The sequence below is a fragment of the Herpailurus yagouaroundi genome, unplaced genomic scaffold, assembly GCF_014898765.1.
Source record: "Herpailurus yagouaroundi ecotype Mexico unplaced genomic scaffold, PumYag 191, whole genome shotgun sequence".
Lineage (NCBI taxonomy): Eukaryota > Metazoa > Chordata > Mammalia > Carnivora > Felidae > Herpailurus > Herpailurus yagouaroundi.
Window position 1 is genome coordinate 6,933,648 of NW_024412422.1, and position 23,805 is coordinate 6,957,452.

General features: G+C 44.8%; 1 protein-coding gene across 3 annotated transcripts in view; it reads right to left on the bottom strand.

Moving 5' to 3' along the window:
* The window catches only part of FBXW8 (F-box and WD repeat domain containing 8), a 126,747-nt gene that overhangs the window by 89,948 nt on the left and 12,994 nt on the right, over positions 1-23,805 (bottom strand). For all 3 annotated transcript variants that reach the window (XM_040443778.1, XM_040443779.1, XM_040443777.1), the window contains exon 2: positions 15,501-15,605. In XM_040443778.1, the coding sequence (XP_040299712.1) occupies positions 15,501-15,605 (105 nt within the window). The remainder of the gene's footprint in view (positions 1-15,500; positions 15,606-23,805) is intronic.

Genomic DNA, 23,805 nt, shown 5'->3' on the forward strand with positions numbered 1-23,805 from the left:
CCCCCCCCCTTTCGGAATAAATAAACTTAAAAAAAAAAAAAAGACTATCCAGTCTAAGGAAAAAAAAAAAAAAGGACAAAAGAACCCCCCTTCCCAAAATTAACAAAATTAACAGAACCTCAGAGACCTACTGGATACCATCCAAGTGGATCAACAAAGGCATTATCGGAGTCCTATAAGGGAAGGAGAAAGGGGTAGAAGGAACATCTGAAGAAATAATGGCTAGAAACTTTCCAAACATGATGAAAAACATTGATCCACACACTAAAGCAGCTCACTGAACTCCATGAAGGATAAACTCAAAGAGATGCACACCTAAACACATCATAGTCAAATTGTTGAAAACTGAAAAGCAACAAAAGAAAAAGACACATTGTGTGTTCTTCTCATTAAAAATTAGGGAGGTCAGAAAGCAGTCGGCTGGCATATTCAAAGTGCTAAAGGAAGAGACTGCCAACCAGTAACTGCATCTAGCAAAACTACCCCCCCAAATAAGAGAGAAATTATTCCAAGATAAATAAAATAAGATAATTCATCACTAGTAGACGTACTTGTCCTACAAGAAACACCAAGGGAGTCCTTTAGGCTAAATACAAGGACACCAGACAGGAACTCAACCCACATAAATAAAGAAAGTAAACCAGTAAAGGTCATTACAAGGGTAAATATAAAAGACAGTATAAATACAGTTTTGCTTGCAATGCTTTTCTTTTATCTAATTAAAAAGATAACTGCTGGGGCGCCTGGGTGGCGCAGTCGGTTAAGCGTCCGACTTCAGGCAGGTCACGATCTCGCGGTCCGTGAGTTCGAGCCCCGCATCGGGCTCTGGGCTGATGGCTCAGAGCCTGGAGCCTGTTTCCGATTCTGTGTCTCCCTCTCTCTCTGCTCCTCCCCCGTTCATGCTCTGTCTCTCTCTGTCCCAAAAATAAATAAACGTTGGAAAAAAAAAAAAAAGATAACTGCCTAAAGTAAAACAATAAAGACATAATTTGTATGAAATAATAGTTAAAGAAGGGAGAAGGAATGAAGTTATATTGTAGCAGTTTTGCTATACTATTGAAAGTAAGTTGGCATTAATACAAACTAGATTGTTTTAAGACGTCAGTTGTAATCCCTGGGCAATCATTAAGAAAAAAAACTTTAAAAAGAGTAGCAAAAGATAAAAGGAATTAAAATAGTATGCTAGAAAAAGGTCTACTTAAACACAAAAGGAGGCAGTAATGAAGAGAAAGAGGAACTAAAATGACATAAGACATACAGAAAACAAATAGCAAAATGGCAGATATAAATGCTTCCTTATCAATAATTATATTAAATGGAAATGGACTAAGCACTCCAAGCAAAAGACAGAGATTGGTGGTATAAATAAACATGACCTAAGGATATGCTGACTACAAGATAACTACATACTTTTTTTTTTTTTAAAGTAGGCTTCACTCCCAGTGTGGGGCTTGAACTCACAGCCCTGAGATCAAGACCTGAGCTGAGATCAAGAGTCGGACACTTAACTGACTGAGCTGCCCAGATGACCCCATACATTTTTTTAAACTAAACTCTGCACCCAACGTGGGGCTCAAACTCACAACCCCGAGATCAAGAGTCACATGCTCTACAACGGAGACAACCAGGTGCCCTGAGACACACACACTTTAGATCCACACACACAAACAGTAAAAGGATAGAAAAAGGTATAACTTGTAAGCAGTACCTGAAAGAGAGCTAGAGTGCATATACCAATACCACTTAAAATAACTTTTAAGACAAAAATGATTACTAGAGACAAAAGATATTTTTTTTTTCAACGTTTTATTTTTATTTTGGGGATAGAGAGAGACAGAGCATGAACGGGGGAGGGGCAGAGAGAGAGGGAGACACAGAATTTGAAACAGGCTCCAGGCTCCGAGCCATCAGCCCAGAGCCCGACGCGGGGCTCGAACTCACGGAGCGCGAGATCGTGACCTGGCTGAAGTCGGACGCTTAACCGACTGCGCCACCCAGGCGCCCCGACAAAAGATATTTTTATAATGAGGGTCAATCCATCACAAAAACCTAACAATTGTAAACATATATTCCTAACAACAAAGCCCCCAAACACAAGCAAAAAAATGAAAAAACTGAAGAAATGGATAATCGGACTCCAATACCCACTTTCGATAAAAGATAGAATAAGTAGAATATCTATCAACAAGAAAATAGAAGAACCCAACACTATAAACCAACTAGACATAAGAGACATCCATGGGACACTCTACTCAACAACAATTTGAGCATTATTCTCAAGTGCAATGGAACACTCTACAGGATAGACCATATACTAGGCTATAAAACAAATCTCAATAAATTCAAAAGAACCAAAATTATACAAAGTATGTTCTCTGACCACAGTGGAGTGAAAATCAGAAATTGATAAAAGGAGGAAATATGGGAAATTCACAAATGTGTGGAAATTAAACAACACACTAACAAATGTTAACATGCTAAACAACCAATGTGTCAAAGAAGAAACTGCAGAAGAAACTAGAAAATACTCTGCAGTGACTGAAAGTAACAGAACGTTCAAAACTTATGAGGCACAGTGAAGGCAGTGCTTAGAGAAAAATTTATAGCTATAAATTCCCATATTTTAAAAAATCTAAAATCTATAACCTAGCCTTACAGAGGCTAGGTTAGAGAAAAAGAAAACTAAACCCAAGAAGAAAATAAATATTACAACAGAAACGGGGCGCCTGGGTGGCTCAGTTCGTTGAGCATCCGACTTCAGCTCCGAGCATGATCTCACGGTTCAGGAGTTTGAGCCCCACATCGGGCTCGCTGCTGTCAGCACAAAACCTGCTTTGGATCCTGTGCTCTGTCCCCTTCTCTCTCTGCCCCTCCCGGCTTGTGCTCACTCTCTCAAAAATAAACGTTAAAAAAAAATTACACACACACAAATTACAACAGAAATAAGTGAAACAAAAAGAAAATGAAGTAAAAACTGGTTACTTGCAAAGATCACCAAAATTTACAAACCTTTAGCTAGACTGACCAAATGGGGGCGTGGGTGTGTAGAAGGCTCAAATTCCTAAACCCAAGGAGAGGGGCCATCACTATCGACAACCACAAAAACAAAAAGCATTACAAAGGGACACTATGAACAATTTATATGCCAAAACTAGGTGATTATAGGCAAATGCTTAGAAAAAGACACGAAGTACTGAAGTTAACTCGAGAGGATGGAAAATCTGCATAGACTTACAAGAGGTTACATTAGTGATTAAAACAACAACAACTTAGCACAAAGTCCAAGCCTAGATGACATCACTGGTAAATTCTAAATGTTTGAAAAGAATTTTAAAAATGGTTAAAACTAAGTTAAAAGAACTTTTAAAAGAATTAACTCTTACCAAATGTTTTAAAAGATTAATGAATTAACCAATCATTCACAAATTCTTCCAAAAACAAAACAAAAGAGGAGGGAACACTTCCCAACACCTTCTACGAGGCTAGTATTTCTCTGATATCCAAACCAGACAAAGACCTCACAAGAAAACTACAAACCAATAATTCCTGATGTGATGAACATACGTAAAAATCTTCAACAAAACCCCAGCAATCTGAATCCAGCTATGTACAAGAAGGGTAGTACGTCATAACCCTGTGCGATTTGTCTCAGGGATGCAGAGTCAGTTTAACACACAAATATCAAGGTTATATCCTGGTACTAGGGTCAAGGACAAAAACCACATGCAGTTCTCAGATTAACAAACACTTTAAAATTAAAGGGAATTCATTATATTCAAAATAAATCTGCACTATACAAAAGAGTTCCTTTACATAATGATGTCCCTAAAGAGCCCTAAAGTGATAGGGATATAAATACAAATTTGATCAACTTTTTAGGAAGGCGCTCAAGGTCACCTGTATTATCCAAGGAGCAGCAAGATATAATAGAAAACCAGTTACACTTGGGGTGAAAAAACCCCAAACCTCAGATTCTTGTGTCCAGTCTTTCACTAACTAGCTGCGGGACTGTGACAAGGTCACTAGGCTTTTCCGCACCGCTTTCCTCCTCAGTGGTCGGGAGGAATCCGACACCTTAAAATGTCTCTTACAACACTAAACTATGACCTTGGGGCCTTGGTTTTCTCATCCTCCAAATGTGAGCCACCATATCCCACCACCCACAGAGCTGTTATGCATCTCAAAGGGTTCAAGTGTTGTGCAAGTGTAATTCTTTACACACAGGTCACACACTAAGTAGGTCACCACCGATAACACTACAGGATACAGCTCCTTATTGTAAACTTACGCTGCTCCAGTTACTTTAAAGAAGCCATTAGCTTTTTATTTTTACAAATAACTTTTATTAAATCTAAATTTTTTTTTTAACGTTTATTTATTTTTGAGACAGAGAGAGACAGAGCATGAATGGGGGAGGGTCAGAGAGAGAGGGAGACACAGAATCTGAAACAGGCTCCAGGCTCTGAGCTGTCAGCACAGAGCCCGACGCGGGGCTCGAACTCACGGACCGCAAGATCATGACCTGAGCTGAAGTCGGCTGCTCAACCGACTGAGCCACCCAGGCGCCCCAACTTTTATTAAATCTATAGTGGGGTGCTACTTGCTCCACGGCAGCAGAAAGAGGCTAGAACTTAGAAGTAAAAGTTAGTCTGAGGGGCGCCTGGGTGGCTCAGTCAGTTAATTAAGTGTCTGACTTCGGCTCAGGTCATAATCTCACAGTTCGCGAGTTTGAGCCCCACGTCAGGTTCTGTGCCAACAGCTCAGAGCCTGGGGCCTGCTTCAGATTTTATGTGTGTGTGTGTGTGTGTGTGTGTGTGTGTGTGTGTGTGTCTGCCCCTCCCCCACTCACACGGTCTCTGTCTCTCAAAAGACAGACATTAAAAAATAATTTTAAAAAAATAAGTAAAAATTAGTCAGAATCCAAGAACTCGGGTTGTTTCAGTGTCAAAATTTCTGATTTTCCATCTCGAGCAGACTATATTAAAAACATTCCTTAGGACACCTTATTCAACTGAAAGTACACTAAAAGTGTCAAAGTGACACTGACCCACAGAACATTCTTGTGATGGCACACTGAAATTCTGGCTTCCTTGATTACATTTTTGCTGTGTATGCGGGCATGTAAGCTCTAGGTGTGACAAACAATCGTGTCACCTAGGTCACCTTCCCTTTAGGCACGGGCACTCTGCGTGGAAGGCACAGCGTCAGAAATTAGACCAGGTGGCACAAAGTACTACGAGGCTCCAATCACTTTTCTGAACCAAAGTGCCACACCATGATGCAGCAGGGGTCACACTGGCTCCAGTGTTCGATTGTTTAGAAACTGAAGAAGAGAGGTCCCGGAGACCAACCGGGGCAACTCCCCACCCCAGGAAGGGCTCCTCCTGGCAGCCCTGGTTGGGGAGAGGCTTCTGCAGACAGCTGACCCTCACATCGGGCTGATCGACCGCAAAGCAGTCTGGCTATTAGGAAGTACTTCCTCCCTTTCCTTAGTAAAGGGATTCCACCCATGGCCCTAATTTTGCCTTTCTGAAGAAATCTCTATTCCTTCTTCCACTGATAGTTCTTCAAAAGGCTGAAGATACCATCATGATTCCCCTTAGTCATCTTGTAGGTGTAACTATCGTCCATTTCTTCAACTAACTGCCCTAGGACTAAACTGGTTCGTGTACCCATGATCTCTGAACGTACCCTAGTATTTATGCATATACAGTAACCCCCTTCACATGTGGTACTCAGGATGGAACACTATCCCAAATGTGGGCTGTCAAGTGCCACAAACAGGAGGATTTTATCAGACGCTCATTTGCTGCTTCACTTGTAAATACACCATCGTGGCTACTAAACTCACAGTGCACCAAACCTTCTGGAGTCTGTTTAGTTAATTAAGCATTTAAAGCAAACAACAACAAAAATACTACAAACACCTGTGGACTCACCATCCCACTTAAGATACTGATAAGTTCAAAGTCCCACGGGGCACTTGGGTGGCTCAGTCAGTTGAGCATCCGACTTCGGCTCAGGTCATGATCTCACAGCTCGTGAGTTCGAGCCCTGGGTTGGGCTCTGTGCTGATAGCTCAGAGCCTGGAGCCTGCTTCAGCTTCTGTGTCCCCCTCTCTCTCTGCCCCTAACCCACTTGCATTCTGTCTCTGTCTCTCTCAAAAATAAATAAACATTAAAAAAATTTTTTAAATAAATAAAAATAATAAAGTCCTGTACATTTCTGATGCACATACTCTCCCCTGCCTCAAGGGTAATCTGAATTTGGTGTTCATCATTCTTCAGAGTTTTTTGTTTTTTTTAAACACAAACGGCAATTAAAGTCCCTACCTCTTACTTTCACTCTATGTTTTTTTTAAATATAATTTTAAAACCCATTTTAAACCCCAGCTCACTGTACCCACCCCCTTCCCAGCATTTTAGCGCATCCCTGAATCCCAATTCTGTCATCTGTTGCATTAGCTACTTCTCCCATACACACTCTTCTGCAAAATATGGTCTGCGGGCCTTTGCGTCTTATTTACAAAAAAAAAAAAAAGTTAACCAGGATGGGGCTGAGGACAGAGCCCATGGCAAACCACTATAGCCCTCCCCCCCACCAAGGCTGACATGGGTCCATTAAGCAGCCCACCCCAGGCCTGGCCACAGCATCAGTTACAAATCCACTTACCCACACTGTCAGCCCACACTTCTCCACCTTAGCCAGGAGGGCATCAGGGAAACCAACCCTCACCTGATCACAAGTGGTCAGGCCATAAAGAATGGGAGAGCGACTCTGTAACACCGAAGCTCCAGTTCTGACGAGACAGAACACCACGGTTTTATTTTGGGCGTGTTTGGTCCACAGCGGAGCCTGCCCCTGCCACGAGCGATGTCTGTCCATCTGTCTGTGCCAGAGTTGAGTCTGCGCACCGGGCAATCGCGAAGAGCAGAGAGGGACGGACCAACGTGAGCTATGAGGGAGCCAAGCCACAACTCAAATGGTTCCAGAGCAGAATCACCTCCCTACCAGACCTCTGGAATTCAGGGTTAAATAGAGTAGAAGATCAGGGCTAACAGCCAGCAACCCTAATGGGTCCTCAAAGGCGGCAAGTGCTAACTAAACACAGGGCAGCTCCCCTCTGATCTGGGGATACGTGAGCCTTTTCGGTAAAAATTATAAAATGTAAAATGTTGTAAAAACTATGAAATGTAACTGGACAAAAGTCTCAGAGTAGCTGAGACAGAATATAAACGGTAGGCATTATTGCACAGACTGGCACTTTCCAAAGCATGTTCGGTAAAACAACAGCTCCTCAGGGGGGTTAATAATGTTACTTTTAAAAAGGATTCCATGGCCGGGGTGCCTGGGTGGCTCAATCGGTTGAGCGTCCGACTTCGGCTCAGGTCATGATTTCACAGTCTGTGGGTTCGAGCCCCACGCCGGGCTCTGTGCTGACAGCTCGGAGCCTGGAGCTACTTCGGGTTCTGTGTCTCCCTCTCTCTCTGCCCCTTCCCCACTCATTCTCTCTCTCTCTCTCTCTCTCAAAAATAAGCATTGAAAAAAATTTTTTAAAGGATTCCATGGTCAGAGGAGTTTGGGGAACACTGGTTTAAACAACACTAAGCAGGGCTATTTGCTGAAGAACTTCTGAGAGCTTTTAACCAACTGACACGTGCTGGAGCTCTCTCAGAAGGATGGGATACGCTGCGTTCCTCAAACTTACTTGGCTCCTGAACGCTTCCTGCAAGAACAGTCTGAAAGCTTTAGTGCTCCGCAGAAGACACTGGAGAGAACACCAATATGGGTTACTGGTGACCTGATTAAGGTCTGTGCTGGCCACAAGGAGCAGCAATTCTCCACCTGCCAAACAGACCCCCTTTGCAGAACACTTCTCCCCTGTGGTGGGGAAGCTACAGGGAAAGGTTTTGGTCTCTGCCTTTACAGTCAGGTTGGATCCCAAGCCTGGACCAAGTGTGGGACAATGTTTTTAACTCTCTAGTGCAAAAATTAGCTACAGAACATTTTGTTCTTTGTTGTTATTTTATTTTATTTTTTTAACGTTTATTTATTTTTGAGACAGAGAGAGACAGAGCATGAACGGGGGAGGGGCAGAGAGAGAGGGAGACACAGAATCGGAAACAGGCTCCAGGCTCTGAGCCATCAGCCCAGAGCCCGACGCGGGGCTCGAACTCACGGACCGCGAGATTGTGACCTGAGCTGAAGTCGGACGCTTAACCGACTGAGCCATCCAGGCGCCCCTGTCGTTATTTTAAGTAGATGGAGCCACTGAATCAGCGGCAGCGTTTGAAGAAAACCCAAATCCGATGCTCAGTGATTACAAACTAGAAGATACCAGTTAAAATAAACATTCTGGAATAGTTTTCATGAGATCTACTACACCATACAGTTCTCAGCCACTTTAAAATGGAGGAACTTTTTTCTCAGTGAGACTTTCAAGAAGTCCCCCATACATGAGACCTTAAAAGCACCGGAAGCAGAAAACAGGTTTTTCTCTCCCCTTCAAAGAAAATGCCAAGTCACTTTAAACAACATGACCTGAAATTTGTATAACAGGGTTTTGGGATGAAAAACGGAGAACACAAAGTTGATGTTTCGGTACATCACTCCCACTGCTAGCCCCTAGATCACAGGGCTTATTCTGTGGAAAGTAATATTCAGGACCAAGTTTAAATCCTGGATAACCAACAGTAATCTCTTTGAGGGATTTACAAAAACTAGAGGCGAGAGTTCCTTCCAAAAAGGGATCAGGACTATACCTACAGTTAGGTATTAAACACAGAAACGTGCCAACAATTTCTTTGGCAAACTGTAAAGGGAGGGCGCTTTTTCTCTCTTCTTTTAAAGGAGCACAAAAATGACAGGTTTTAAGAATTTCTTTTAATCCTGAAAGGAAAAGCAAAACAAAATAGTAAGACCTAAACTTTCACAATTTTAAAGATTCTCACCAAAAAGAAAGCTAATAGTTTAAATTTCTTACATTAAATTAAATCTTGCAAGTTTATAAGCCTGAATTTTCCAAAGGCCTAATGGTCTTTAATACACTAGGACTGGAATGGCTCTGCCCAGTAAAAGCCCCACTGAGTGAGCCTCAGCTGTGAGAATTTGCTAATAAAAGTGTCTCCAGCATTTTGCTTTATAGCACCACTGTGAATTACAGCATCAAAAAAAAAAAAAAAAAAAAAAAAGAAAAAAAAAAAGAAAGAAAGAAAGAAAGAAAGAAAGCAAGCAAGCCCTTGGCTCAAAAACTAGCTTTATTAACTCTGCCTGGATTAGGGTTACCAGTGAGGCCCATGACAAGGGGAAAAGCATCATTGTTCTAGTCACATGTTCACGAATCAAGTCTATTTGGGGAAGATATACCTTGCACAGACAGTTCTACATACACTCATTCTCTCAATTTCCTTATCTCCTTTTTCCCCATTCACTCTCAAACCTGCTCACCCTAGCCCCAGATTCACCCGGTGTGCACCATGCCACGGATTCTGGTCAAGGTTGCCAGTGACCTCCAAGGTGCTCAATCCAATGGCTACTTCTCAGTCATCCTCTTGCTTGACTAACAGTTGCACTTAACCCTCTGATCGCCGTCTCCTCCTCGAAAAGGTTATCCCTTGGTTCCAGGGGACCGTGTGCTCTGGGTTCCTCCCCACGTCACAGAGACTGCCGTCTCCAATGCCTCATCTTGGCCTCTCACCACTGTGGCGTGACAGGGCTCAATCCCTGAATCCCCCACCCCCTTCGCTCACTTCCCTGATGACCTCGTCCAGTTTCCTGGACTTAAATGCCAATGATGCGCTCACGGCTCCCCGGTTCCTATCTCCCTCCAGCCTCACATCTCACTACTGATCTTCCCCCAAAACTTGGTCATCTCACGGTCTCCCCCTGGTCAGTAACCACAATCTCGTCCGTGTGGTTGTTTAGGCCAAATAAACAGAGTCCCGGCCAACTCCTCTTTCTCTCCCCCTTCCATTGCCATTGGCAGTCCCGACTTTGCCCACATCTACTGGTACCACGCGCTCCAAGCCACCATCTTCTCTCGTCTGGGTTATTTGAGTAGCTCACTCACGGGTCTCCCTGCTGCATCCTTGTCCCCCTTCAAGTCCGGTCTCCACACAGCAACCGAGATGATCCCGCTCAGAAGGGAAGTCAGACCTTGTAACTACTCTGCTCAAAGCACTCTAACGGCTTCCCGCCTCATTCCGAATAAACGTTCAAGTTATTGTGACGGATTTAAGTGCCTTTCACATTTTGACTATTTCTTCTTCTCTTATCCCCATCTGCTCATTATACCTTCACCCCTATTAGTTTCCTGTTGGTGCTCTAACAAATTACCACAAACCTAGTATCTAAAAACAATACAAATTTATTCTGTTTGGTTCTGGAGGCCAGAAGTCCAAAGTCAAAGTGTAGGAGGCAGGGCTCCATTTCTTCTGGAGGCTTTGGGGGAAATATCTGTTTCCTTCTTTCCACCTTCTATTCCTCAGCTTTGTAGTCTGTTCCTCCATTTTCACAGCCAACAACGCACCATTTTCTCTTCTCTCTGACCTCCAGCCTTCCTCCTGGAGGGAGCCCACCTGGATCATCCAAGATAACCATCCCATCCCAAGATCCTTAACCTCCTCACATCTGCAAAGGCCCGTTACCAGACGAGGTAACATATTCATAGGTTCTGAGGATTAGGAAGGGGACATCTCGGGGAAGGGGCATTATTCTACCACCTCCTCCTGGCTCTGACCTTCCTGCTGTTCCTCTACCCTAACAGGTGCGCGCCACCTCAAGGCCTCTGCACCTGCTACGGGCCTCCGCCAGAGACCTGCACAGCTTCTTTCTTCCCTCGTTCAGGTCTTTGCCCAAAGGTCACCTTCCCTGTGAAGTCTTCCCTGGCTGCTTACAAGGGCAGCCCCCACCTCTGGGGGCACAGGTTTCTCCATAGCACACATCACCATCTGGAACACACGTTGCTTAACTGGGCGCTTACTAAAGGGGTAAATAACTGAAAGAGACGGAGAAACAAGTCCGACTTTTAAAAATTCAACACTTAAAAAAACAACTGCATTGCTTTTCTTTTCAATGGCCAGCTTCTGGCATGTACTGTCCTCAAGAGGCTCTGACTTTCTTATAAATGCCAGTTCTCGCTTTCTGGGTTTTTTTCCCCCTTCTTTTAAACTTTTCAATTAGGGACAATTTCAAACACACACAAAATAAAGTGAGCAGTGGAAAGCGCCTCAGGACTCAGTCCCCAGGACTCAGTTCAAGTAATTATCAAGACCCTGCCCTTCTTCCTGCAGCCGGCTCCCCATCTTCTCCCAGAGTTGCTGTGTTTCAGTCACCCCCGCTAAAGGAGGCAGCCACGGTAACTCTGCGAATTAAAAGGAAACCCCTGAGGGGGCCTGGGCCCGGGGCATGTGTCCCTGGGAGATGGAGTCAAGTGGCAAAGGCCACTATTAAGGACGAAAGGAACCCTGCCAGCAGTTACCGGTTTTCAGAATCATTTCTGCTAAGAAAAATCAGTCTAGCAGCGCTTGGCTGTGGACTCCCAGCTTGAAAGACTCCATGAAGATCTTTAGCCATAAAACCCCAGATTTTAGGTGCTTCTGTTTGGATATCTGGGAAGATCACGAGATCACATTTTCCTTAAAGCCTGAAATATCGGGGGTGCCTGGCCGGCTCAGTCAGTAGAGTGTGCTACTCCTGATTTCAAGGTTGTGAGTTCAAGCCCCGTCTCGAGTGTAGAACCTACTTAACAACTTCAAACATCGTGATCTATCTAGTGTGGTGGGCTTTAGTTCCCAATTTATCTATTTTGGTATCACCTGCTTCTTGCTTACCAATTTTATCATACATCTTAAGCTGTTAACCTCCGTCTCTTCCCTTGTTCCTTTACTGTTCTCTTCATGCACGTTTTTCTACGTCTCACTTGAAGAATGTGACATTGTTACCTATGCAGCTAGATTTCTAAAATTTTACTTTAGCAAATATACATAAATAAAATGTGATACAAATGAAAATTAAAAAAAAAGACCAAATTATAGAGATGAAAACAGATCAGGGTTGCCAGGGGTTAGGGATGGGGAGTGGCAGGGGTGGCCAGGCCAGAAAAGGTAGCACAAAAGATCCTTGTGATGAATGTTGTATACCTTTACTGTGTGGTCACACAAATCCACCACACCTGTGATAAAACTGCACAGAACTAAATTCACTCACAAGTGTACGTAAAACTGTGGAAATCTGAGTAAGCTCCGTGGACTGTACTGAGGTCAGTTTCCTGGCTTTGATAGGACTAGGTCGTTACGCAAGATATTGCCAACAAAGGAAACTGGGGAAGAGAACACAAGACCTCTCCGTACTATCTTTTGCAACTACCCATGAATTTATGATTATTTTTAAAGTTTTAAAAATGAAAGTCAGTAAATCCTAAAACTGTTACTCCTCAGAATTATTCATATTGTAATATAATAGCAGACTTACTCTTCCCATAAAAAAAAAAAAAACTTTCTGTAACTTTGAACTCAGTTTTGTAATTGTTATCCATTTAAAAATATTATCTTTTAAAGTGCCAGGGATCTTGTGGGCATGCACACACACCCACATACAAAACCATAAAATTATAAGTAGCAAAACGATAAAGCCGTCCAATGAATCGCCCAGTGCATAACTTTGTTTACTACAAGTCACACTGTTCTCAAGACATTTCGGCATGGAACACTCCCACAAGGACACTAAATCCCTCGAGGGACAACTATGGATAGCAAGGAGCTAGAAAGGTCAGCAGCAAAGGTATACAAGGATCACAGGACTTTCTTTCTGGAAGCACAAAGCCTACAAAGCAGAAAAAGAGGGGATGCAGAAAGGAGACAAAGTCAAAGCAAAATCACTTCTCCAGCACAGTTCGTGGCATAATTAAATCTCAACAAGTCCTTCCCGATCTGGGTTCCTTACTGTTAGTCAGTTACCAATTTGGCATACAGATCTAAGCAAACAGGTTTTCTCCAAGGGCACACAAATAGTTCACAGTGCCAATTCCACTAGAACTGGCCCAATTTCACTAAAATCCCAAGGTGGCTCGATTAAAAGAGAAAAGAGACAGACAGGGACAGACAGAGCAAGCCCCCTCTAAAATCAAATCATAAAGCAGCAGGACATTCCACTCAACAGAAGGACTTTTTCCCAGTTTCAAAAATAAAAACGCCCCAAGAAACAAATGAAAATGCTACTCATCTTTATTACTTTGCAGTTGTATTTTAATGCTCGAAAAAACAAAGCCAATTCTAAAGATCACTGGCCGCCCATGGTCACCTTCATGAAAAGGCACTATTAAAAAAAAAAAAAAAAAAAAAAAAAAATTATTGGCTTCATAGACCAGAGCCACCGGAAGGGTTCTGCTTAAGAATCTTTTCTATTCATATACTTGTGCTCTAAAAATTAGATTGAAAGGAAAAACAAAAAACAAATCCAACTGGCCAAAGAGAGAAGAATTCTGGTGGACAATTGGACCACTGTGTTGCAAATGAAACCGTTCACACCTGCACAATAATCTCACCAGCATAACGAATCTCTCCTGAAACGCAGCCCCCTTGTACCAAAAGGGGGATCTCTTCTTCCACCAGATCCTATCTTTCACCGATAAACTCTTTGGATGAGAAAACCAGCAGCAGACGTGAAAGCCACATGGCCCTCTACAAAGCGGGGGAGCAAAAAGCAATGTTAAAAGAAATGATTCCTTGAACAGCAGCTCCCTATCAAGAGTGAAGATTTTATCATCTAATGCGGACTTTGTGGAAAACAGCTAGCTATTAGACCCTGTTCCAAGACTTCGGCTAACAGCATCAGGCTGAAATCCAGGAGTTGGACTCATTTAGCTACACCCTTGTTTTCAACTCTCGGGAACAGGGCCAAAGTGTAAAGTTAGAATAGAACAAATCCAATTTCCAAGGGAAAGAAGATGATGATATAGGTACTCTTGCTTTATGCGACTGATAGGCTCCGAGCATGGTTTACGTTTCAGTCCGTTTTCATTTAGTGAATTTTAGCCCTGGAATAATTCCTTCCATCATTCCTAAAGATTCCAGACTCTGCATCAAAAAAAAAAATAGTCGCGAACACCCCCACGTAATAGTGTGGCAGTCAAGAACCCTGTAAACTTTTTCAAATTCGTATCTAGGTAGAAAATTTTGATTAGGCAAACTGCTTCATAAAAAAATAGCATAAGCCAGAAACTTTTAAAATTGCCTTGTATTTTCTGTGACTTCACGGAAGTGCCAGAGTAGCAACCTCCAGAGTCTAAATCTGGTCACTAGAGTTTATACCTCTCAAGCTGCCGTAATGTTTTTAACTCCACGTTCTTGGTGCTTTGGGGTTTTTTGTTTGTTTGTTTGTTTTTTACATTTTTTAAAGTTTATTTATTTCAGTAATCTCTACACCTAACGTGGGGCTTGAACTCACAACCCCGAGATCAAGAGTTGCATTCTCTTCCAACTGAGCCAGCCAGGCATCCCTGGATTTTTAGTACGACTCCATTTTACCTAGCTCTTTCTTTTAAAGGTGTAGACACGTATGTAAAATGCAGTCTAGAATCCAGGGGTAGGAAATGGTAGCCATTAGACAAATTAATTCTTTGGGAGTTATGGACAACAGATACTCTTTCTCCTGGGAAATACAGTTATCCATGAAAGCCAAATGGTCAGCAATCATATATTTGTCTTTGGAGAAATTATACTCTTTGCCAAAAAGAGGTGAACAAGAGACCCAATTTAATGGCATAAACCTTTGCCTCTCCAAGTGTGGCCAAAGCCACGCTGACATAACCTGGTTCGGAACGCAGAATATGAGTCCCACTCCGGACCTCCTGAGTTGGAATTTGCATCTTATCAAGATCCCCTGTGATTCACGTACACAGTGAAGTGTGGCCCGGACGGTATCTGCCACCGTGCCACCCCACGGGCGTATGCCCCAGAAGGCAGGAGATGGGGACACCGATTTGCAATTCCCTCAGCGGGTGTCAGTTCTCAGGTGCCTCGCACCTCACTGAGTGGGATTCTAGTGTTTAAAGGGCAATTTGGACTCTACGCCTAAAACGCGACTTCGCGGTTTTGTCCCCAGGCTGACCCTCAGCTCCCAACCCAACGACTGGCTTGATCTGACCAAGGGCTGGCGGCATCTCTGCATTAAAAACAGCGAGGACATGAACAGCTCAGGCTAGCTCGAGAAGCAGAGCACAAAGTCGTCGGTCACGAGCACACTGCCACAGGCCAACCCTACGGAGACTGCGGGGGAACAGAGCTCTTGAGCAGACAGTCACAAAGAGACAAACACCAACTGGAGATGTGGAGCAGAAGCCTCAGGTTCAGGGTTGCTTTCCTTCAAGCAGACTGGCTACTTGATTCCTTCCTTCTTTCAAGTCTGCAGTTCTGGGAAGTCACGTTCTGTTACCCAGGAGCTTCCTATACTTTTGTCTCGCGTGGAAGTAAACCTTGAACACCAGTTTAGTGGCTGCTTACCTGTGCACACCTTCCCAGGTCTTTCCTGTCCAGATACTGAAATATGTTGATTGCCAGTTCGTAAGGCAGCTGGATGTCAAAGAAGGGCACGTCATCCATTTCATTCTGAGGAGAAGAAAAGGGAAAGAAGCTTACAATTCGGAGGAATGAAAATGCTCCTTTCGATGACAAGAGATATCGTGAGGTGGGAACGAGAGAGGTGCTGTCGTCCCGGGGGGGGGGCCACGCAGTCTCACGACTCCACGGGGCAGTCACAGAACGGACTCACAACCGGATGGCCACGAGCCCACCCTCCTCACTCTTCACTTGTAAAATCCGCAAGGCCACTTCCCATAAGACTTCACAAAGGAGAAGCAAGGGCGCCAGCTGACAACCTGGGGTCTGGGAGAGGTGGACGCCTCGGGCATCCGCTCACAGGCTGCGGGAAGCTCTTGGCCTCTAAGGGAAGCTGAGCGGTATGTAGCCAAGAAGGTGAGCTTTGAAATCGGAGGGGCCACCGGTCCCCCCAGGACAACTCTTACTTCACCCCCGCCCCCCGGAGGGCAGCGAGCACCCGCAGCCAAAGAAGCGCTGACCGAGGTAGGTCACTAAGGGGCCTCCGTCAGGGGAGTAGGGCTATGAACGGGGGCGAGAAGTACACAAACGAAATGCTGCTCCTGAAGGAGGTGAGCACCGCCTCCCTTCCGCCGCTGGAGAAGCACAGGGTTTCCTAATGCACTCAGGGGCCCCCACCGGTGAACCTGAGGGAGCCAGTGCAAACAATGCAGATCTTCGGTGTCATTTATTAATGTGGAGAAATGAGAGCTCGCCTGCCTTTGGATAAGCAATTAGGGATGAGGTAACAGGCTTTATTTGAGAGATAAGGCTGTCATGACGATCCTGGTAGCACAAAGGAACGGGAGGGTGAAACACAAAGAAAGCCAAGAGTGTATGTGTTCCTCTCTGCCTGTTCCCAAATCCACCTGCTGAAGTTCACTTTTGTACATATTTCTGCAAAGCTAGGCAAAGCAGGCTGTTGGTCTCAATGGAACTTAATAAAATTCATTTTTAATAAGCTCTGGCTGACATCAGTGACTTGTAGGTTGCCAGCGAATTCGTAATTCACCGAACACAACGGTCCTATACCGCAAGCTACAGTCTGAAAGCTGAAAGTCATCTCGGCATTTTTAAGGGAACGTGAGCACTGATTTAGACCCGACCAAGATCCAGGGTAAAGATTTTTCTGGATCATGTTTCCATTCATCTAGGAGTCTCAGAGCTAAAAGATAACGTGAAGGCCTAAGAAGGAAATGTGTTGACTTTGCAACAACAGTGCAAGGCTGAGTACGAGGGCCAAAAAGGAGCTCTAGAGGGAACAGAGCAAGAGCTGACAGTTCTCTGGGGGGTGGCAGAATGTGGCCGGGCACAATGTGAAACCGGCAGAGAGATGTTGGCCATACAGGGGGAGACGGAAAAACAAAACGGGAAAAAATCTGCAAGTGTAATCAGCAGGCGAAGGGGTCCCGCCTAAAAACATAACGGAAAGTCATTAGTCTGATGTCAGGCTAGGTCCCCTCTTACAGCTAGTCGGCTTCATTCGTGAGGAGAAGAGGCAGCTCTCTCTCACTTGCCCCAGATACAACTGGAGACTCCTTCACACAACCCGGTGGGGGGCGGGGGGGTCACCCACTGCCAGCTGAGCAAAGCCACACACGAGCCAGCCTGTCATTTGTGACCCTGGAGTTCCCTCTGCTTTCTCTTGGATTACTGGACCATGATAAGGTGAAGGAGCCTACTTTACCTCCTTGGTAGAGAAACAAGGCAAAAATGCTTATCCTTCCTTAACCTCATACGAGAAGGAGGAAGGCCAACACAAGCCTGCACTCGTGCAAAGTGAACTCCTGTTGAGCTTTTCACAGTTAGAGATGCCAGGCATCACTTTCTTCCATCGGTCCCCCCTTCGGGACTATCAACTGCTTTCTGGATGTGACACTACCGTAATGAAGCAGGACAAATCGCCTTTGTTTTTAGTTATCCTAGGACAGAAAATCACACTTCTGGTGGCGGGAGGCTTCCCCCTCTTCTGCTCACTGAGATGGCAATCCTCCCTCCTCCCGGAGAACGGCGCCTCTGCCCTAGCAGAGCCACAGCCCTGCCGCCTTCCTCCTTGATCCCAACCACGGTGACCTCTGAGATGGAGGTTCAGGACCAAGGGTCAATCTGATAACCTTGGTTCTGCCAGTTGAGTAACCACGTGACTACGCTAAATGCATCCGAGCCTTGGCTTCGTCTCTAAAGCAGAATGTACCTACTTGGGAGAGTTACAAGAATAAAGCGAAACGGTACACAGGAAGGGTGTGGGCGGGCCAAGTGCCAGAGCAAAGCATACAATACCTGATTAATACTGCCATCTTCCTTCCTGGAGTGGCACCCCAGCTCTCTTCTTCCCCTTCAACAAGTATTGGCTGATTAGGTCCACATTCCATGGGGCTCCTCTACGTGCTGTTTACACAGAAAAGCGGTCTCCCCCTGTCCTACCAGAAGCAAAGGACAGTTGGCGATAGTGGAGAGGGGACGGCACGTGGACACGAAGTATTCAGGAGTCTGAACGATGGGAGTGTCTATACAACAGGTCTTTTTCCAGAGAAACTTTCCAAGAGAATCACCAATTTTAAAAGGTTATACCACGGTAATAACCAAAGAAGGATCTGCTTTAGTGCACAGTGGAAGACAACAGTGTAGCCACCGCCGAGAGCAGATGACCAGTCAGGGGTGTAATGTCCCTCACGCCAACAAATTAGCTGAGATGCCACGCTGGTCTCACTGTTAATGTACCTGTGATGATGCGTCTTGAGAACTGAACTTCACAGCAATAAATTATAATTATGTAAACACAAACATTACAAAGCCACACTTCTTAAAAATCACTGTGCTCCGAGAATTACAACGTCTAAACTCCAAAATGACTGTCAACCCCCAACAGATCAGATTCCAGACTCATGTGAACAACCCTCCCTGTTGCTACCACTGGTTGGGGAATGGCAGGGAAGGAAAGAAACCGATGTGCTAAAGGAAGGTCCACCTCTCAAGACCTACGGAGACCCGCAAGGTCAGGAGATCGAAGGCTGAAGTTTCAGGCTGCACACTTGGAATCTTTTTGGCAAGATATTTTTATCACCAGTCCGTGTAGTGGATGCTGCAGGGGTCACTCAGACTCTACCTGTGGGTCCCTAACACTCATTCCCCCAGATGGGCACAATGCCTCCTGCTCATGGCTCACTGGCTCAGCCTGACAGCAGAGTCCCTTCCTAGGCGGTGCCCTTGGTCAAACAAGCTGCCTTGTCCAAGGCTACATCCCCTCCTGGAGCCCACATCCAGTGACCAGTCAATACCTAGGGACAAAGGCTTGGCCCCCTTGCCTCAGTTCGGGACTTCTGGGAAAGGCCAACCTGCTCAACTGCCTGCCCGCAGATCTCCAACCCAGAATCTGTTTCCCGAAAAATCCAACCTGTTTTCCCAAAGCAGCAGATGTGATCCAGGACAGTCCTGTACTGAGCACATTCCCAAAGGCTCTGCTGCACAACTGTGGAGACAGGAGCCTAGCTAACCCACTTCCCTTTCCTCCACTCGAGGAAGTGGAATGAAGTTATAGGGACATTATGACAGCCAAAAGACAAAACAATCCAGAGTAGATTCAAGGTTAAATAAGTCACTCATAACTGTCGCTTTGTTATTAGTAACCCATCGCTTGAGAAACACCTTACCAAAGATTGAGAGTTAGAAGCGTGTTTGACCCTGTGGTTGAAAACGCAATTCTCTTCTAGGGATCCAGGATTTGACAAGGATGTGGAGCCACATCCTGGACAGAGGTACTAGCCCACTAACTACACACAACCTACCAGGACTTAAGCACTCCCATCTGGCACTTCCCACAGTTTAGAAACAGAAGTAAAAAACACCATTTGCTACCAGTATGCAGAGAAATACCTCATAATATAAAGGATGCTAGGAGATTTCCACCTAGGCCTTTCTGAAACACACAACCATCTGAAAAGTTATAGGCCACATGAACCAATTTTGTATCTATATGAACTTTCAAACATGGAAAGGGACAAGCTGACATTTCAGAAACAGAGATATCCCAAGAAAGAAGACGTTAAAGACACTGGAAATATTAACGTGGAAAACTGGTCACATTACAAAAAGGGCCATAGGACTACAATGTTTAGAATCACTTCCCATTAATTTTATAGCTCAAGCAACATGACAATGGCCAATAATGCTACAGAAAACTAATATATCGATGTATTAACATGGTTTCAAATTTGAGGAAAAACACCATGTGGATAAAACACAACTGGGCTTTTAACTCTTTATGGCTCAAATATTGATTCTTTACCACTATGGTGACTCTTGTCCTGTATTACATATCAAGACCATCTGTGGAGTTAAAAAAAAAAATGCCCCAAATTGCCTATTACTCCAAATTTCCAGGGGTGAGGCTCGAGTAGCTCTTCCTCAGGGATCCTCATGCACACTAGAAGTTGAGAACCACAACCCTAAATCATAGGTGGATTAAAAACAATCCTTTCCCACTCAAGCAAAAAAAAAAAAAAAAAAAGGAAAGAAAAGAAAAGAAAAGAAAAGAAAACCCACACAAACCCCACAAAGGGCTCATGTTACTTTGTTAATTCAAAGTCAGTGAACAGTAGATTTTCCCAAAGTCTACTGGACTTCCTCCAAAAATGCTAAAAGAAATTGCAAACAGATCCATCCCCGGGGAGGCTGATTTGTACTCCTATGTGCTAATGTAAGACTAATTCTGTAAATGGATTGGTTTTGTGCCTTACTGTTAGAAATTTAATCTGTCTTCTCTGGTTTAGAAGAAGAAGGGGTAATTATTAAGAGCCAAAATCAGTGAGAAGTGAAGAAACGGACTCCACGTTTGTCCCCAGTGGACATCTCCAGGGCAAACAGAACACTCCAGATCTCTCTAGGTGGTGTCCAAAGGAACAGAGAAGAACACCTCAGACACACAACGGACATAGTAGTATTTCTGCTCCATCTGTGGCTGACAGGACACTTTTCTAAAGAAATTTCTCTCCATTCTCTGCCTCCTGCAAACATGGAGTACGGCAGGACCACACAATCCCAACCAGAACAGAGGAGTGCTGGGTTCACCCGGGTCTTCTTCCAAAAAAAGAAACAGGGTCTGAAACACCGTCCAGATAAATAGGCATTTGTTCACAATCCCACAGTGGTCTTGAAATACAAATTCTTATTCGTACTAAAAAAAAAAAAAAAAAAATGCCCAAAGTACACCAAATAAATGTTAGCAGCAGTAGTCGCCTTTGAGCAACGGCATTACAGGATTTGTTTTCTTCTTCTTCTGAAATTCCCAAGTATTTTTACAATAAGTTTGTGATATTTTCGCAGACACAGCAAAGCAACACACTTCTGAAACAAGGTGCTCAGTGTTCAAAACACTATCTGGAATCAGGGCCATCCCAGGTGCTGGTGGCAAATGTGTTAAAAAAGGATGTCTACACTCATACGGCTCAAATCGTTGAGAGAGAGAAGTCATCGTCCCATGGAACAGCATCAAAACAGGCGACTACAAAAGGCAACATAAACGGTCCCCGAAGGTATTCCAAAGTTCACTAGGAAGTCAGCTATTTAGAACTTGAGAAGCATTTCTCCAAAGAAGCCGGGCAAGGAGTGGTTAAGCTCCAGAACAGTCCACAAAAAGCCACGTTATCTCCTCACATTTAACCTAATCCCCGTGCCTCTCGAGGAGAAAGGGCAAAAAATGTTTAGGTTTCTGTCGACTGCATGCGTGGCGACAGAAACGTAACACCGCACGGTCTACGCGGCACGCTGCCTTGCACACAGCAGACACACGACTAAGGTCCGAGGGACTTTTTTTTTTTTTTAAACAGGCTTTCCAACTTCAAGGACAATTCTCACTCACCACCTACTGGTAGGATTCGGCTGGGCACTCTGGCAAGGGACGGAGGCAGAAAATGCCAATCGGAAGGACCGGGAGCGAGCGCTTGGCGTCGCAGCAAAAGAAGCCGGTGGGAGGCAAGAGAGGCGGGAGCTCTGCCTTCAAAGTCGCAGTTTAAACTGGGATCTGGGGCGCCTGGGTGGCTCCGTCGGTTAAGCATCCGACTCTAGATCTCGGCTCAGGTCATGATCTCAACAGTTTGTGAATTTGGGCATCGCATCGGGCCCTGCATGCTGGGCATGGAGCCGGTTTGGGATTCTCGCTCTCTTGCCCTCTCTGCACCTCCCCTGCTCACTCTCACTCTCTTAAAATAAATACGAATTAAAAAAAAAATTAAATAAACCGGGATCGGAGCTTAAGGACCCAGAAAGGAGGGAAGACAGGTGAAGGGGCAGCTCCCTAGTCAGAAACTTGGACCACGTGGATTCATTTGTGAGAAGAGCAAATAGTTTCGTGTCAAGTGTCCTAACCACTCCAAGGACGTTCCTACCATCAGGATTGGCTATATAATCTGTGGAGCCTCACGTAAAACAAAACAGGGGAGGCCCTTGTTGGAAAAGGATTAAAAAAATAAAAAATAACATCCTTAAAGTTTATTGAGAGAGAGAGAGAGAGAGAGAATGAGCTGGGGAAGGGCAGAGAGAGAGAGAGAGAGATGAAGACAGAAGATCCAAAGCTGGCTCTATGTTGACAAAAGAGAGTCCGATGCGGGGCTCAAACTCATGAACCAGGAGATCATGACCTCAGCCAAAGTCAGACACTTAACCAACTGAGCCACCCAAGTGCCCCAAAAAGGATTAAGAATTTTAAATTCCATAGGTCACACAGGCCACAAGGCCAGCTGACCTTGGCCACCACAAAACCTCCACGTTTGCTGTTCTCTGCCGAGACCCCCCCCCCCCCCAGATCTCTTCACGCTTGCTTCCTCATCTCCTTCCACGAAGTGTGAGTCTTCAGGAAGGCCTTCTTCAACAGTGCTATTTAAAATTATAGCCTCGGGGCGCCTGGGTGGCGCAGTCGGTTAAGCGTCCGACATCAGCCAGGTCACGATCTCGCGGTCCGTGAGTTCAAGCCCCGCGTCAGGCTCTGGGCTGATGGCTCGGAGCCTGGAGCCTGTTTCCGATTCTGTGTCTCCCTCTCTCTCTGCCCCTCCCCCGTTCATGCTCTGTCTCTCTCTGTCCCAAAAATAAATAAACGTTGAAAAAAAATAATAAAAAAATAAAATAAAATTATAGCCTCTCTCCCAAAACTTACACACTCGATTCCTCCTACTTGTTTAATTTTTCTCCAGACCATTATCTGACAATTATTTGTTCATTGTCTACCTCCCTCCAGAACGTAGTTTATGTATAAGGTATGGATCTTTTCGGTCTTGTTCGTGGCTGTATCTTCCATGCCTAGAACAGTGCCTGGTACTAAGAAGCCACTTAATAAATATCTGTGGAATGAATGAATAAAGCCCAAGCTGCTTCCACCAGCAGAATCTTCCAATGAAGAGATGGCCTACGTTACAAGTTGTTCTGGTATACACAGAGGCCATTTCAAAGGGTGCCCAAGCAGAGACCTCCTAATCCATAACGGGAAAAAAAAAATGAATCGCATGGATAGTAAGAACTTTTCAATTGAGGGAACGAAGAAGGAAGAGAAATCTGGGCTGGAGAGATCAGAGAAGAGTTAACGCAAGAGACAGAACCCAAGGTGAACATTAAAGAGAAGACAGAAGGCAGCAAAGAGGAAGGGAAGCTGTCCCAGCTAAGCCATGTCAGGAGTTTACATCCGATTGTTTGCCTCAGTGCAGATTAGCAACTTTCCTCACTCATTGCTAACTTAAAAGCAGAAGGAAGCTAAGCCATCAAACTGATCTTGCTGACAGCAGAGCTGTAGGTTCTGACAAACCAAATACTGACATGGTGAGCAATACAGATCAGCCAGCACTATTAAAACTTTGTCAGGCCTGAAAACTCCAATCTTAACTTGAAGAACATTTGAACATTCCCAGGGGTTCTAACAACCCTAGAGCCTCTCTGTAACACTGCTGTTGGGAGCAGGAATTCTGCCCATGTTATTTCAATGCAACAAATGTAGTTGGGGCCCCTACTGCACGGAGTACTAGAGGTGAGGGGACAGGAGTAAGACAGGAGGCCCTGCCCTCCAGGGACTCCCAATCCAAGGAGGAGGGCGGCAGGGGCTGATCGGTGAGAAGTCTTAGCAAAGAGGAAGTGAGCAGAGTGAACTCTCCTGCAATAGTAATGATACTAATAGGACCAGCGTTGGGGTGCCTGGGTGGCTCAAAGTCGGTTAAGTGTCCGACTTTGGCTC